This window comes from Sipha flava, unplaced genomic scaffold (genome assembly GCF_003268045.1).
Source record: "Sipha flava isolate LNK unplaced genomic scaffold, YSA_version1 134_pilon_pilon, whole genome shotgun sequence".
Classification (NCBI taxonomy): domain Eukaryota; kingdom Metazoa; phylum Arthropoda; class Insecta; order Hemiptera; family Aphididae; genus Sipha; species Sipha flava.
Genome location: NW_020271760.1, coordinates 608,538 through 627,306, shown reverse-complemented (window position 1 = coordinate 627,306; position 18,769 = coordinate 608,538). Strand labels below are relative to the sequence as shown.

General features: G+C 30.3%; 1 protein-coding gene across 2 annotated transcripts; it reads right to left on the bottom strand.

Moving 5' to 3' along the window:
- Positions 1-8,639: 8,639 nt before the first annotated feature.
- Positions 8,640-18,441, bottom strand: LOC112679307 (leucine-rich repeat extensin-like protein 3). 2 transcript variants are annotated; one of them, XM_025549056.1, is made up of 3 exons: positions 18,280-18,441; positions 18,090-18,215; positions 8,640-9,785 (listed from the first exon to the last, which is right to left on the bottom strand). In XM_025549056.1, exons 2-3 carry the CDS (start codon positions 18,106-18,108, stop codon positions 8,929-8,931), a joined length of 876 nt encoding a protein of 291 aa, XP_025404841.1. In that variant the 5' UTR covers positions 18,109-18,215; positions 18,280-18,441; the 3' UTR covers positions 8,640-8,928. The 2 variants fall into 2 exon arrangements, with proteins under 2 accessions (XP_025404841.1, XP_025404842.1); XM_025549057.1 differs by having other exon boundaries at positions 18,090-18,194.
- Between the last annotated feature and the right edge of the window lie 328 nt (positions 18,442-18,769).

Below are 18,769 nucleotides of genomic sequence, written 5' to 3'. Positions count from 1 at the left end.
ATTAGTTATTCAATTGCGTACTATTGAAGAATTAATATTATTATCTAAACGTAATTTGAGATGAATAAAGTTAATACTATTTTCTGTTAAATTATAGTTATTTTAATTAAGTGTTGCTAAAAAGTTGTGTTAGGTATCTACATAGAATTATTTCCATTAAGATATTTTACCGGTGGTCTTCATTAGGCTGGATAAACACCTCTGCATACCGTAAATTATTATCACTATTATTATTATCATTAATACATTTTATTATCGACCGCCGTTGTCGCGTATATCGCGTACAATTATATAGGTATTTGGTAAATCGTTGTATCAGTCTAATGTAATATGTAGGTATAGTTACGTGTAAACGCTATTAGAAAACGCAGCTCATTAATTCACATTGTCCATTTGAAACAGGGATGAGTACACTTTACCCGGACACTTTCTAGTACAATGCCCGGTCTCGATGTATGATAATTTCTAGTGTTCAGAAACTAATTTTTTATTTAGCCAAAGATATTCGGACATTGTGTACAGCGCCTAGTTTTTCTATTTTGCCTGTAACGTATACGTAGAGTACGACTATACGAGTGATATCATAATAACCAAGACCCGGATTTTGATAGCTTCCTGCATATTTTCTGGTTACATCATAGACGATTCTACTTAAAATATGTTATAACAATTTACGAAACTAAGTAAATAATTTTAATTTTCAATTTTTTTTTTAATTTTTTTTATTTTAGTACTATTGATTTGTTTATTATGCAAAAAAAATCGCGCGCACGTGCTTCCACTCCGAAATACAATCGTTTTGCGTTCAAAGTGTAGTATTGCGTTTCACGATAGCATTACGATCTCATACCATAATTATTCTTGAAATGGAATATTCCGAGTTACCCTACACTGCACTGTTAACTGATAACTTAATTGTTTTAAGCCGAAACGATCGGAGCAACTTTATGAAGCACGCGATATAGTAAACATATAAATGTATAGTAATTTTGTAGAGAACAAAAGTGTTTTTATGCCGGTCAAAGGCATTACACTGCGATACACGTAGCACGGTAAATTATTATTACGCGCGGGCTTAAACAGTAGATAAATATCAATCAAGAACACATCGGATGTTTTGCCGGGTCGTATGCACTGTACGTGAAATAAAAACACGCGAGTTGCATCAGGTTACGATTAGGGCGAACCGATTACTGAACAGTTTGCAACTGGTGCGCTGTGACGTATTTATGAAATGGTTTTCAAAATTATGTTTCAACTATTCGGACCCGATTTTCGGTAGGTCTGTTTTGACCAAACCGTATTAAATTGTTCGACAAATTCGACGTCTTCTCTTCTCTGAGTAACTAACCATTGCTTGACAACGTACAAGGGTGTTTATAATAACAGTTCATACTATACTGTGTTATACTTACTCGCATGGCAGACGACATTCGCGTAGAAACTTCGTACCGAACATTACCGTATTATTGTTACGAGAACGAGTCTTCGAGTATAAGAGCTCTACCGGCCGCATCAATTTTTCGAGTCGTTTCGTTATCGCGATCGCATGACGTATTCTTTAGCAGACTCGCAGAACCGGTCGAAGTAGCTGACCTACCGTTTTGCAAACGCATTTTCGCATTCCCCCTGTAAGTGCGCGTTGTAATACAACTCGTTCGTACTTAACATGAGCAATTTATAAACCATTTTGTCGATGTTTGTTTCTTTTTTCCCCAATTGTTATACAACCGGGTTTCGCGTTATACGTTTATTTTGCGCCGCGTTATTTTCGCGCTCTGTTCACTCCGTCACTTTCCTTTGGATTATATTATTTTATTACTTTCATTGTGTTGTTTTGGTAGATGGCCAGAAATAATGCAATGGCCCAACACCCGTTTTCGTTCATTTTTAAGGTCACATTATACGACACGACGCGATGCCGTATTTTCTGCGATTTAATTATCGTAACATACAAATTCGTGACTGCGTACCTGGAGAACCTGCGACGCCTTCTTGGTTACAAAACACTGTTACGACACAGTCAAACAGCAGTGACGGTCAGTTAGTGTACTCTTTTGCGCGTGAAAGGAAAATAAACGAATTTCTTTTAAGGTAATATTTTAGATTGAGTTAGGTGCCCGATGGCGATTGTTTTCACGAATAAACAAAATTATGGCGCGTCCGTTGATTGCACATGTCGTTAAGTTTTCCTACGTGTAATATTTCGTCAATTTCAAAGCGTTCGATATTTTTCACGAGCTGCGTATTTTGAACGCCATATAAAAGAAGACGCTCTTAATGGTAATTTTTCGAATAATCGGTGAAAATGTACAATGATCGGTTACTGTGCGATAGTTATATTCCCAAGTCAATGTAATACATACCTTTCGTTTGTGAGTTTATATTTTATCAACAAATTGTTAAATAACAGTGACGGTCAGTGAATTTACTCTTACGCATGTGAAAGGAAAACCATTTTTTTTCCGCTATAATTATAAGTTGAGTTAGGTTCCCGTAAAAGGTAATATTCGTTAATTCTACGAATCATTAAAATGACAATGCGTCCGTTAATGTTATTACGTTTTCTTACGTTTTATATTTCATATATTTCAAAATGTTATTGTTTTTAATTTTTTTCATAAGTGATGTGATTCTATACTGTATATATTTATGATAGTAGGTAACTAATCGAATAAAAATCATTTTCAATTATTAGTTTTTTTGTAATTATATCCGATTGAAAATAGTTCATAATTTACTACTTCATTTACCACTTGTGTCATATTTGATTGAAAAATTGAATATTTTAATTCGAGCATGAGTTACACAATCTTATATTTACCTACTACTTTCTACGTTTAAACATACGAGTATATTTCAAATATATACTAAATGTTAACATATTTAAATTATATATTTTTTGTGATTTTTTTATTTGACCAGAAAAAAAGTTTGAACATGTTCAAAATAAGGGATGATACTGGTTTGCGCACAAATACCAAAAAGACAACTTATTTGGGCACAAAACTACCACTCGTTTGGGAAAAATCGAGTTGTAATCATACACATGGTTTGCGCACAGTTACTTTTTAGACTTTAATAGCTTAATACCTTTAATATTAATATTTCTTTATTATTAAAGTACTTACATACATTTTCTTTCCCTCTTAACAGACTTAGGACTATCTATGAATGTATTCATAGGTGTGGTTAAAAATGTAAGTTAATTGCTTATTAATAATTGTAATAAATAATATTTAATACTTGTTCAAGTTAAAAATGCATGTTAATTTTAATTTTAATATAATATGATTGGTATATATACTTATAGGATAATATATACGTGTCTATTATTTTTTGCAATAAAAGTTTCCCATTATTTGAATGTATTTAATTTGGTCTATATCGCCAGATGTATATTTTATCCATAAGTTTATGCGATATTCAACTGATTATATTGACTCCTTACGGCAATAATTATTTATATTTTTGTTAATTGATGTTATTTTTAATTCTGTTTCGCTTTGTATTTTAAGAATTACGCTTATTACCTGGTGTATGTGGAGATGTGGAGTGTAAAATTGTTGGTTAAAATGTCTATGAAATGCTTCTACACCGTTCGTAGTTGGAGGTTCGTCTTTTGGATGTCCTTCCCATAACGTAGGATTAAATTTTGAATCGGGAATTATATATGTTTCAAGAACGAAGTAGGAAAATTAAAAATCTGACGTTGGGCAATCTAATATTAATTGTGTAAAGGCATCTTTTACTTCTTCTGGAGGTAAATACGGCAAACGAAAAAAACTTTTAAGCTAATTGCCAATATTGGAATTTTTGTTATTATACTCAAGTAATAATTGTTTATTACTTTGAATGTGCCAAAACCAACTTTGAGCTAAATGAAAAGTACAAGCCACAATTTTACAATCGGGATAAAGATTTAGTAAAGCATTGTGTGCGGATATCTCAAAATCTATATGGAACTCTTTAATATTTAGTTCTTGATTAAGCGTATGAACACAAAGATCCTGAATTGTTATCCACATTGTATTATACGTTGAAATTGACTTATTCTTCAAAAAACAAAAAATTACCGGCACATAAAAATGATTTTGATAAATATGGATCGTGTATAACTGATTAAACAATTTTGGACAATAATCGTGCCATTTCCAAAAACGTGTTGAGCATTGTATAAAACACTTAAATTTTTCGGACAAGTTAAAATTACTACATTTTCGTCTTTACTTAAATAAATAAACTGTTCACCTTTAAATAACAAATTTTCTTGCATTTCCCTAATCTGATTAATTGCTTCATTTATATTTTTTGGAAGCATTGGAAACTGTTTTTTTTCTGGCGGCATACATAGAATTTCTTAGTAAATGAATATCACTATGTTTAAGATTATTACCTTGGTTTAAATGAAATGTTTGTCTTATTATCTTACTCGGTTGTATGTGTAGCTCTGTTTCAGCTTTACGTTTCACAACACTGCGAACCATCTCTTTTTCAATTTAATTTGCTGAATACTCACTATGTTTACTATGATCATTTATAACATGAATTACTTTGGTGTATAGTTTATTTGCAACATACAAACCATTGCATTTTTTATTGGTACAACAAAAATAAAAATCACCACTATTTAAAACATGATGTGAGTTTAAAATTATTTATACTAATACAGATATTTCCTCGTCGCGATTCAAAAACTTTACTAATTTCTAAATCCATGTTCAGTAAATATAGGTTAGAAACACAATAATTCTATATACGCACACTATAAGTTCTCGAGACGTACTGTGTTAGGTCTATATTATATCGTTTGTACAACACTATGATAGTCGTAAACCACGATAAGGCCGATAACATACACCGGGTTTTATACCACACGACTAGCCGATACAGGCGTGACAAAAATATAATTATTTTCGTGTGCGCAAACCAGTTGTACATTTAATATAACCGTGTGCGCAGAGTTCCGATTTTCATGTAAAAATTATGAATTGTACGCAAACAAGTTGCAGCCAAAATAAGTAGTAATGTAGCATAAAAATAAGTAACGTATAAATACTAAAATAATTTTTAACAATTTAATCCTGTATAAGAAGTATTTGGTCTAATCCACCACTGAAATATAACCTCATATATAAATATATTAGCAAGCGTTATTTTATATTATGTTGTATATATTTTTGTGGGTAATGGTAATCCGTTTTTTTACTTTTATTAATAAATATGAATATAAATTGTGAAAATATTGTAGTATTACATTAAAATACACCGAAATCGTAAATTGACAAGACTCCTGATACAACCAACTGATAACCAAATCAATATACCATACTTCTGTTGCGACAATAATTATTAATTGGTCTAACTATGTATTATAAAACATGTATAAATTTGAAATGTTTAGATTTTTAATTTTATCATAAATATGACAAGGTACGATTGTAAAATAAAAACTTCTAACTTATCGGTATCATATATTTTTTATTTAACAAAAAACTAACAAAATATTTATTGGTTGAATAGCGATTTGATATTTGTTTGAAGTGTATGTATTTTAATGGTTTTTATCATAAACATGGTAAATCCTAGAAAAAATTTTCATTGGACGATGCAAAAACAATTTACTAAAGCCTATGGACATTTTTGGTGAATGATGACGCTCGGTAAATTGCGTCATTGTATTTTTTATGAGATATTGAAAAATATTTGGATTTGTTTATGAAAAATAAAACAGTTATGTAATAACGGTCACTTATATAAATCCAATAAAAGAAGTAAATTACAATTTTACTTAATAAATAGATATAGGTGCAGCATAATATACTATAGATACATATTTTTTTGGGGATAACATACGACGTATTAATAAATTAATAAAACGCATTCAATCTGAAATTATTAACATTATTGACTACAAAAATAAACTTTTTTTAAGGTGTGAAAGTGGATGCTCGGTAAAATTCGAGACAAATTCGAATATTTTTGTCAGTATTCTTATTACATCATTAGGTCAATATTAAAATAAAAATGACAATTTTTTTACATCATAAATTGGTCGTTTCTCACGAAACAGTAGCAGCCACCACACTGACATGTTTGTGTCATCTTTCACACGTTATTAATTTATTCTTCTCACACTCATAATCATTTATTTCTTACACAAACACACATTGTCGCCTTAGTAACAACTCACCAATACACACCTGTACATGATGTGTTTATAAATATTCACTTTAACTCAAACTCTTCTGTGGTAATGCGAAGCCATCTAGTGTTATATTTACAATTCATTTTTTAGTCAACAATTTACGATAATTTGCTAAGATATAAATTTTTATAATAAAAATAAAAAAATAAATATTAAAATCATGCTTCTTTCATTACAATAATACTATAATAAATGTATTATACAAATATTTTATTAATATATATCCATAATTATATTGTTAAAATTAAATACAAATATAATTAAAATATAAGTACAAATTAAATGAATCGGAAATATAACACAAATTTCTCTACGGTAACAAACGACAATAATTGTCATTATTAACAATTATAAACAAATATAACAATTATTGTTCTTTTTTTTTTTTTTTTGCATTGTTTCAGTGTTATACCAATAGACAAACATCCACGGTGAAGGTATTTTAATAACTAATTTGAAAACCTAAGCTAACCTAATCAATAATAATTTTTTTATTTTATTATTTTATTAATAAAATTTAATAAATAGTTAAGTACATAAAAAAAATAAAATTTTTGTTGCTGCAAAAATTCCAAGTACTATACATATAAGCTATGCAAATAAGAAGTTTTCAATAGACTGCTATCTGAAGAGTAGATTAAAAATGATTTTTACTGTACATTTCAGTAACTATTTCCACAATTTCTTGTGAAAATAAATGTGTAAGATAAAATAATTTTTCAGTAAATTAACCATACATTGTTCGTAAAACATTTTCAACTAAGTTGGATCATTGTACACGGTTCTATTATAAATTATTTCTACTATAATCAAATATATGGTCACAATGAATACACCTTTTCCATACAGCCGAGGGATTACCGAATCGCATAAGCATCAGACTCGGATAGTATTCAAAAACTTTTTAAGTATTCCAAATAATTTTCAAATACTTTTATTTTTAAGAATTTAATATAGTTCAATACGTTTAACAAGTATCCAGAATACTTTTTTAACGTTCAATAACCTTTTTTTTTTTTTAAATAATTTCACAATTTTTCCATCACATATGATATATTTGAATTCGTATAAAAAGAACGTAAATAATATTTTACAGTTGTGTACATTATATTATTTTTACTATTCTTAATAGGACAGTATTGTTGTTTTAGAATTTCGCAGCAACGACTAACAAGCATCGACGATTAGATAATAGAACGTTGACAGATACGTCTCGGAACAAAAAAAAAATATTTTTAAAAACTACTTATACATTATGATAACAACACAAAGTTAATCGAACAGTGTCGGGTAGGCATACGAGTATAATTTAATTTTGCGCAGTACGGACACGTGGTAAAACGCTGCTGGAACAAATGGACAGACTTGTTGGCGTACAATGTTTTGCACTCTTCTAGCCGAAGGAAACGGGGCCGACGATTTTCGTTTCGAATAAAACGGTCGTCAGCCCGATAAGAGCGGAAAACACAGTATAGTTTGCATATTATTATAATACTCGAGTGTTACCTACCGTGCCATCGGTACCTACCACGATTTGCTGCGATCGTCGCCACAACGTTTATAATTCGTTCGCGTACATCGATTGCGCCGGAAGTTCACAACGGACGGAGCGCAACAATTGATTTTTGAATGCATTACGTGAATCTATACATTTACATATTTACATACTTATACATGTTACGGGCAATATGAATTGTCGGGCGGTGCACACATTGCTCGATCGATTCGGTCCTGTCCCGGGAAACTTGAACCTCGAACATACATTAATATTTATAAAGTACGAAGTGTCATGAAGATCATGTGAAATCGATCGCTTGATCGTAAATCTTGATTATTGTTCATGTATTGCTTTATCTGATCGATGTATTGGCATAGCTATTGCTTTCATCAATGTGATATGGGAAAACGAGTAGTAAAAACAATAAATGATATAAACGGTGCGTAAGAAATTTTGTACTGATAAGCTTTTACGTTTTGTTCCGTATTGTGATAGAATTACAAGAAATTATTAGTAAAATGTTTTACATTATGTTATTGTGACTTCATTAACAATTATTTATTTCGAGGAATGAATTGCCTGGGCAGGACCGAGCGATGTGTATATTGCCCGAAATTCCGTATTACCCAGAGACATCCGGATAGGAAGGCCTGAGGGGACTGTCGCCCCTCCTAAGATTTTCATGTCGGTTACAAAATGTTTACAAATTTCATTCAGTATATAAGTTAATATTTAACAATGACCATTTTATTGTGTTTCAGCAATTTACACCGTTTAAAAAACCAAAGGTATGATGATAACAACATTTTTAATCAATAAATTGATTCACTTCTAACAAAAGGAGACTGTCATTACTTTATGAATAAAATAATTAAACATGATGTAAATTTGATCAAGTTATTTTTTACTTTATATTTAACTTTATTTCGTTTTTTCTTATAAATATTTGAGCTAATAGTGTAATTTTATATTAACTTAAATTAGTATACATCTGTAGAACATTATTTACGATAGTATTACAAAATATGAGCACATGAAAGAGGTAATTAATGGTAAACCTTCTCATAGATTATATTTACTTACGTTTTTTTTTTGCCTCCCCTGAGCTACATTTCTGCTGGCGTCCCTGGTGTTTCCCGTAACATATACATCTAATTTTACATCTTAATTTACTTGCACATTGCACGAAGATACCGAATGATGTTGTGTTTGCGCGACACGGTCATTTATTGTCCGGCGGCAGCAGATAGTTGGCCAAAATAAAACTGGACCTGTGCTCCGGCCCCCGGGAACCCGGATTGTCACGCGGCCCATTGCCGTTAGTGTCACGGGCGGCACCGGAATTGTACCTGGCCGCGACCACGATCGGTGCCGATCTACCCGAATAGGGGTAGTACTCCACGTTGTCTACGACCACGGTATCGTCGCAAGGAGCTTCGGTCGGTGCCGACGGTGGTGACTGCGGTGGTAGTGGTGGTGGTGGTGGTGGTGGTGGTGTGGTTGGTGCCGCGATCGAAGCCGGAGGTGGTGAAGGTGGTGGCAATGGCGACGGTGACTGTGGTGGCGGTGGCGGAATATACGACGGAGGACACGCAGTAGTCGTAGGTGGCGGTTGATCGACACACGGTGTCCCTCGGTCATTTCCGCCATCCTTTCGACCAATCCTGGACGTGTCCTGTGCCAAGTCGGCCGGCACGTAATAGTAATAGAACACATGCACGTGATGCACGCTATCGGCCGTGTGAACCTGATGCTGTGCCGGTGGGAATGCCAAAGGTCGCGGTGGTTGAAGGGCGATCAGTCTCACGGCCGACTGTGGATACGACGGTGGTGGCGGCGGCGGTGCAGGTCGGTATGGCTGCAGTGGTTGCGTAAAAGGTGGATGTTGCACGTGGTAGTAACCACGTGGTAACAACGGAATGGTGTCCTGGAGGAAGGGTGATCTGAACGGTGGTTGAGCTGGTGGAGGTGGCGGCGGCGGCGGTGGTGGCGGTGACGGAAACGCGTGAAACATGTTTTGAGGGAATTGCGTAGACCACGCGGACGCGAATGCTATTACCACGGTAACGGTTACAATGGCTGCAACACATGAGACGGTTAATGCATTAAACCGTAATCACCTCAATATTATTCATATTATTATTATTTCAAATGCCTATTATTATTATTATTATAGTAGAAATTCAATAAATCGCTATCCACTGCGATGATCTATATGGTATCGCAATGTTTAATCTATGTAAGAATATATATCTATATAAGAATTATACACTCAGGGGCGCAATTTAAATGAAAAAACTGGGGTTGTTGAAAACCTTTTATCTTTTTCATGTTTCTTAATGGTAATATACACTCACAACCCGTAAAATTCAACAGTTACTAAAATATTTAGTAAATATTTGAATATTAAATATTAAATTGTTCGCTTTGATTTTATATTTTTATTGCGTATATAATGAATTACCCGTCTGTTGACACAAATATTTCATCACATGATCACTTTCAGATTCTAATTAAAGCGAAGAATATTATGGTTTTATAATGATGTTTGTATTTTATTTTTTTAATACAATTTTTCGCATAGAAATACTGGTGCAAAAGTTTTTTCTAGGAAATGTTTAGATTTTAAATAGGCATGCAGTGGTACTTTAAATAGGTCATTTTTTTAAACTCCTAATATTTTTTCTAGGTGTGAGAAAAAAACTGTCCTAAAACGGTAAAAATACGCCGTAAATGAGACTTTCACTATTCAGATTTTAGTTATTTAGTAATAATTCCAAAAGTAATGTGGCTAGAAACTTGAAATTTTTACACTGCAGCAAAGAACGTGCGTGAAGTTAGCCCCCCGACATTGTCTGATCTACTCCGGACCAATGCCAATATTTTGTAACTCATTTGTAACTATTTGTAACACAATTTTCAGAATGTGTAACTCCTTACTTTTGGCGCAATCGAAATTTTTTTGATGGGGGGCCAATTTGTCAGGTCAAATCACGTCGGCTACTGCCGGGTGCGTATATAATAAATTTACATCAGCATTTAACATAATAAGACCTTGGAATTCGCCATGCAGTATACTACAGGGGCGTAATTTAAGGGGTAAAAACTGGAACAACCCCCCCCCAAGAGACTTTAAAATATAATAAAATATATATATACGAGAAAATTAGTATATTTTACACTATACACAACAAAAATAGGTAGGTACATAAGTACGCTATGAGATAGTAAGGTAAAATATATGTGAAGATTTGGAATGAATAGAACAAAGTGGGAGGGGGCTGCGTGAATTATCCTCCACTCGATTAAAAAAGCCTATTACGATAAAATTAAGAAGTTCTAAAAACTGGTAAGATTAAATTAATATTAATATAAACAATTATTAAATACAATTAATATAAATGTCTATTAATTGAAAAAAATAATACCCAATGAAAAATTTAAAAAATAGTTAGTAAAAATTAAATTTTCAAAAACACCCGGAGTCAGGGATCGCAATTTTTTTTAAGTCTACTATATGGACCATATGGAAGGGGAGAAACTTCATAGACGCTGGTGGGCTACGTGAAGTTTCCCAATCAAATATTTTGTATGGCGCCCAAAGTAAAGAGTTACAAATTCAGAAAATTGTGTTACAAATAGTTTCAAATGAGATATAAAAGAATGGCGTTGGTCCGGAGTCGATGAGACAAATTCGGGGGGCTGTTCCCCCGTCAGGAAAATGTTGATTTCGCCCAAAGTAAGGAGTTACAAATAGTTACAAATGAGTTATAAAAGAATGGCGTTGGTCCGGAGTCGTTCTGACAAAGTCGGGGGGCTACGTGAAGTTGGCCCCCCATCAAAAAAATTTCGATTGCGACAAAAGTAAGGAGTTACAAATTCTGAAAATTGTGTTACAAATAGTTACAAATGAGTTACAAAATATTGGCATTGGTCCGGAGTAGATCAGACAATGTCGGGGGGCTAACTTCACGTACGTCAGCAAAGATATTTTTTTTTCGTATTTGATAAAATTATCTAATGGCGATTTTGATTTAAATATAGAACTTTAAAAATACCTAATTTTTTGAAAGCCTTATGAGTCATTCAATATAATGGTTTAAGTTTAGGTTTAACCTAACCCTACCTATTACTATTATCCAGTTCGAGGACCGAAAAGACGAAGGACAAACTTTCACCATCATTATTTACATAATGAATTTATTTATTGATACAATAAAAACTCTATTTTTCTATACATAATAAGTAATGAGTATTTAAATGTAAATGAACATGAACAAATTTGGAGGTGCTAAGCACATCCAAGCCTCCTTCCCCAAATTGCACCTATGTATACACTACACTAGTATATATTTGCTAATCATCGAATCGAACGAGATTAACTTAAACATATATTATAATAAAGGTTTTGATTTTATGCAAGCACACGGTTTAATCCAGTGCTTCTCAACGGGGACGATATCGCCCCTCGGTGGGTGGTAAAGGAGTATCGAGGGACGGTGAGCTCGTTTTGGGCGATTGGGGGACATTGAACTCGTTTTGGGTGATTAGGTGACGGTGAACTTTTTTTCCGTTCAAAGCAACGTCTCAAGATTTATCTGTAATTGTTTTACGTTTATCGATTTCTAAAATATATTCGTGATTATGAGATATTAACTACATATATCAGAGGTACTGCGTTATTATCTGATAACGAAAAAAATAAATCAATTAGACATCGTAAAAAGAGGAGACTTACGGCTTCATCTTACAAATTTTGAACCAAACGTAAAAAAATTGGATTTGAATCACCAAGCATTTCACTGATCAATAAATTTCAAAACATTTAAATTATCCTTTTAAATTATATTTAAACATAAATTTTACATTTTATTTTTATTATATTTACGTTTATATCTATAGTATTTATTATTCAGTTATAAAATTTTATGTATACTATTTTTATTTTTATTTTAATGAAGTTAAGAGTGGGGGGCGTTGAAAAACATTTTTGCTTCTTAGGAGGGCTGCAGTTTGAAAAAGATTGAGAAGCACTGATTTAACCGAAGACGAACCGTTAAACTATGTACTGCTGCATGTTGATGGTGCCGTTGTTGTCTTTTCGAAGTCATTCTTTTCATCGATGTATGTATTACGAGTATTTTATATTTTCATACCTCTCGCGAATCAAACCCGTTTGAAGTAAAACTCTAAACACATTATATTATTATATACATTACCTTGATTTGTTTTCAATTAATGACATAAATGTTTCGTCATAATCATCGTATGGACTCGAAACGAAAAAAATATATCCTATGTTTTATTTTTTAACGATTTTTTTCATATTGGATTTATATTCTACGTATTATATTCAACTAAAACTTATCGAAATCCGAATAACGTCAGATGAGATACACTAAACAAATATATTTTAACTTATATCAATTTACTATTTAGATTGTATGGAATATACATTTATTAACTTTGTATTTTAGAAGAAAATTTCTTTATATCATTTCTTATAATTAATATTATATATTTTATACACAATACTAGTTACTACTCGTTACTATGACACCTATATTTGATTATGTATTTTAGTATATTTTCTATTTTTCATTTCGATTAGATTTCATTCGATTTAATTTAAGTATTTTTAGCTAATAACTTCATAAAATATGAATAACCCTAGAAAAAATGAAAAAGAATGTACTCCACGGAATTCTTCACAAGGTATATAATGTTCAATTTTATCTTATTCATTTTATTTGATTATTTTATATTTTATGGCTTACGGTTATTATTCAATAAATATTTACAAGTATAGATTTTCGTAAATTTGCGGAACTTCACTCAGAATCGTTTTTTCAAATATATTGATTTACCATAGCCTTAAAATATGTATTACAGAAATACCATATATGAAAATATGTAATCAAGTAAATGATGATGAAAAGCTCGGTCCGGTAGAATATGAACAGCAACTCCTATCGAATTTACACGAAAAAATTATTGGTGATCATAAGTGATTATTATTGTCACGTTTATACGCAGTGAAAGTAAAAATGAGTTTACTGAAATTTACATCATTTGATTTTCAGAAATCGGTGAAATCTCAATGGATAGATATTACAGGATCGAGAAAAAAAAAATTAACCTTATAAACAAGCTGATACGAGAAACTTTAAAGGAGCGAACGGATTCTCAAATTCAGAAAGTAAAAGCCAAGTATAAAAAAAAACTGTTGAAGTTTATTAACGAACAAGAAAAAAAGTTTAAAGTGAGTATCAAAAGAAATATTCCCTCATGCCATGGAATCTTTTTAAAAATTGCAGATATGTTTAAATACTTAAATATTTTTAGGTTATTTTTCACTAAATAACTTGAAAACTTTTCTAAAATCATTGAACTCCGATCCGATTGGTTGAAAATGTTTACCAAACGAAAAACATTAAATATTATCTATCATCTCGAAATAAATGTGTTATTCCACTATCATACAGACATATATACAGGGCCGGATCTAGGGAGGGGAAGTCTGGGATTTATCCCCGGGCGTAACATTTTAGAGGGTGTAATTTTCATAATTATTAACAACTAATATGATATTTTTAACTTCGTTAAATACTGATCTTAGGTTAAAACTCAATAAGTACGATTGTATATTGATTATAAGAACACAATTTATTTAAGTATTTGTTTATTAGTCTATGGATAAGGCGTAATTTTAACATAACATTTTACCCGGGCGTAAAAATTCCTAGTTCCATCTCTGCATATATACATTTTGTTTTATCATTATACACGGCAAATTATATAATATTAACGATTTATATTATATATTTATATATTATATATTAGTTGTGTGAACAATTCTTAATACCATTTCAATCTTTTCTGATCTCTGATTAATGTATACAATTAATTATGATGAGTTATTAATTGAAAGTATTAACACAACTGTGAGGTATAAAATAGGAAAAATGAATTATTTTCCGAACTCAACATAAGCCGTTTTTAACCTAACGATTAATCATGACTGAACAGTCATATTTCATAAAATATAACTGCAATTTAAATAGTATATGTATGTAAAATAATAATTAATGCTATTTTTAAGCTTCCTCGTTTTTAAAATAATGTAATGAAGCAATTCTTTTTTTTTTTTTTTTTCATTTAGATTTTATAATACAATTAATCTCAACAGTTAGGAAGAAGCAAATTTATACGTTTATTTTGATGAACAAAAATTACGAATCTTTTGGGTACATTTTTATAATACATTTAAGATAATGTTTATCATATCTAAAATCATTTTCATTTTTTATCAGATGCGTACACCGTAAAATAAATCAAATAGTGTGTAAAATATATTAATATTGACTATGCTTGTGGGATAGTGTGACGAAGCATTTTTCAACTTATGGATCGTCAATCAATTTTGGGTTTAATTTTGAATGCGTCACCAAAAGATTATAAATTTGATATATTATTTTCATTTTATACAAAGAGAATTAAATGGTTTCAAAAAAAAAAAAAAAGAAAAAAGAAAAAAAGAAACATTTTTCATAAATTATTTTCCCAGACAAACAAAATTAAATACGGTATTTTAACATTTAAAAACCTTAATTTATACATTATCGGTCAACATTCACGAAAACAATTAAATTTCATACATTTTTAAATTAAATAATATATAAATTAACCAGAATTTTCCTTGGTGCTCATTATCAATATAATATGATATTTTCTACATATCTGTTACTCATATTATGTTGATTGAAAAAGCTAATGGGTACGGGTCTGTCCTCATTGACAATTATTTTCAAAAATTTCGTTTTAAAAATTGGTTAAATAAATGTCTTAGGTCGAATACGCACAAAGGTTCAGAACCCCTAGTGTAACGTTTTAGTCAGGCCCATATTTAGGGGGGGGGGGCACGGGTAGACATATGCCCGGGGACGTCAAGTCTCAGGGCGGCAAAATATTTCAGCAAAATTAATTTTAAAAATAATTTACCTAATGAAAAAAAAAACAACAAAAATATAAATTAGTATGTTTTATTATGTTATAATTTGTTTAATTTGTTAATTAAAAAAAGTATTAAACGATTTTCATTTATAAGTTATATTTTAATATTAAGGAATCTCGATTATGGAGGAAATAATAAGTGTTATATTATTATTTTTTTTTTTTTTTTTCTAGGGGTCATAAATTATATGCCTTTAGTTTATTTTTATTTTATTATTATAATTATTATTCATTTTAAATAATTGAATGCCTTCTTTCCGTCTAAATTTAAATATTTATAAATATATTAGTAATATTATATTGTATTATAATATCTCATAATATAACCCTTTGTAAATGTCGAACAATGATTGCGATATTGTTCAGTCCCATCTCTTTATATATTATATATACTTTGAAGACATTTGAAATTGAATTTGAATTTTGAAAATTAAGTCACATCACATCACCACGACAGTGTTTTCATCACCCCAGATTGATATTATCAATTGGAATTCTCACAATTTCCATCTTGTTCAGATTAATTAGTAATGCATTGTTAAATATGAATAGAGTCCTCATTTACTAAAACACAATATGTATTTCACTTATGATTTTATTTTACGTCGAAGAGAAACGTATACTTAATATTGAAGGAAAACTAATTTAGTTACAATGTTATGTATTTGCATATTTCATAGTAGAATTATTTGATTTTTGTCTAAATGTTGACAAAAATAAGAACCCAAATTAATGCTGATTAACTAAATTGGTTTATAGCAATTATTATATTTAAAAATATCAATAAGAGCATGATTGAAGGTTTTTTCTACAGTAATATTTAATTAAAAAAGCTAGAAAATATTTGAATTAAATTGCTTGATTATTACATCGATAATATCTGTAATTCATAAATATTGACCTTTATAATATATATGCAAGGACTAAAATAATTTTAACGATTTTAATTTTTCCTGTATACTGAATAATTTATCAATGTTCATAGGAATCCATACTCGCTGCAGAGAGGGATATGAAAGATAGTTACGAAAAAAAGTTAAAGCAACATACAATCGATACAGAAAAAATAACATTACTAAACATCGAAAAATCTTTAGAAGAACAAGAAGTATATTTAAAACAAAAATTTCAAAAAATCAAAGAACAATATTTAGCGAATTTTCAAAAGCGTAAAAAACAATTAATGATGTCATATAACGATAAATTTCAAAATAAACTGAATTATACGAAGAAAAAACACAATGAAAATTATAAAAACACAAAATTATCATTAGATAACTTCTATAAAAATGAACTTAATTTAATGAAACTTGATTTAGAAAACAAATCTAAAAAGAAAACAATTATTTCTGAAATACCGAATTTTGAAAATGATGAAGTAAAAGCAAAAGAAACACAATATCTCGAAAAACTTAAAAAGTTAGAACAAAAAGAACAACAGATAGAGTTTTTCAAAACAGAAATAAAAAGCGTGTTAAGTGATTTCGTGCAGTTGGTGAACCTAAAAGAAAGACAGACTGTGAACGTAAACTACGGAATAGATGAAAATAAAATGTTTCAAAAATATTTAGGTCCTATTACAGAAGATGACTTTAAACAGTTGAACCAATATGAAGATGAAGAAATAATAACTATTTATCCAAGATAGATAATTTTAAGAAATTTTAAAATAATAAAAATAAAATGTAAAAATTATTAATCGACTTCTTTAGTAAAACTATATTGAAACGTATTGAAATTTATAATATATTGGTGTACAGTAAGATATATTTTTAAAATAGTGAGTTATTGTTTTAGTTTAGTAAACAAATTTAAATTTAAATTTTTAATTTTCAAGCAAAAACAAAATGCGTATTAGGTGTATACATTTAAAATAAAATACATTTATCATTTATAAAATACAATAATCAATTCCGGATGAACTATGCATGATGAAATATACTTGTTTATCTAACTTTTTCATCAATACCACTAACACGTATGCACATACAAACACTGTACATCCTAAAAATATTTTAAAAATCTATAATTGATTAAATTTGAAAAATCTGACATCTTACTGAAAAATATTTCTAATACGAGATTTTTTTCCTTAATATTTTTATCTAACGTAAAGTGTATCCATACATAGTGATTATTGAGAGAAAAATTCAATTTTTTTTTTTTCATTATTTTTTTATTTATTCATTTATTTAATAATATGAGTAAAATAATGTTTATTGTAATTTAATTTAACCGCGATTTTGCGTACTCCCAAACGATATTCATTTGGGTATTTTTAAATTCTCATAATTCGGTGTTAACGATGATGATAATAATGTTGATGATGAAAATAATAATAATTATGATAAGTAAATACAAATAACTTACCGATTTTCAAAATGACCATCGTGTCAACTCGAAGGCTCAACAAATTGGTAACGTACACCTATCCGTATTTCTGTTCTTTGCAGGATGGCGGAAGCTTCTCTGAAACTGAATGCTCTGTGCTAACCACTTTTTATAGAAATCGATTAAATGTATGTAAAAATATAGAACGTTATTTTGTTATGCAAACCACCTCGGAACACACAGTTCGTGATCTAAATGTCGGGCCTTGATGTTATTCTTTTTACACCGGTCTGGTTTTTAGGAGAAATTCGACGATCGCGCCGTCGTTAATGGACTCGGATGTGATTTTACGTGATTAATTACTTATTCGATGTGTGCCGTCACCGTATACTTTCAGTGCACGATTTCTGAAAATAATATAATAATTAATTTGTACATAATAAATATGGAAAATTTCTAAAAATAAAAAAATCAATGTTGCCATACACGCGCCTTATACGTGTTGATGTGTATAAATATTCCATTAAATCGTCTAAGCGACTTATGTTTTCTCGTTACGTAAGTAAATCCTTTGCTTCGTCGAATTGTTTCGATGACGCTAATAAATGAAATAATGTAACATTCGTGCATTATAACACACTATCTGTAACGATTTACTTGTAATTGTTGATGTACAAATAATGAACTCGTAGACGCTATCAATGTTGTACTTGAATATA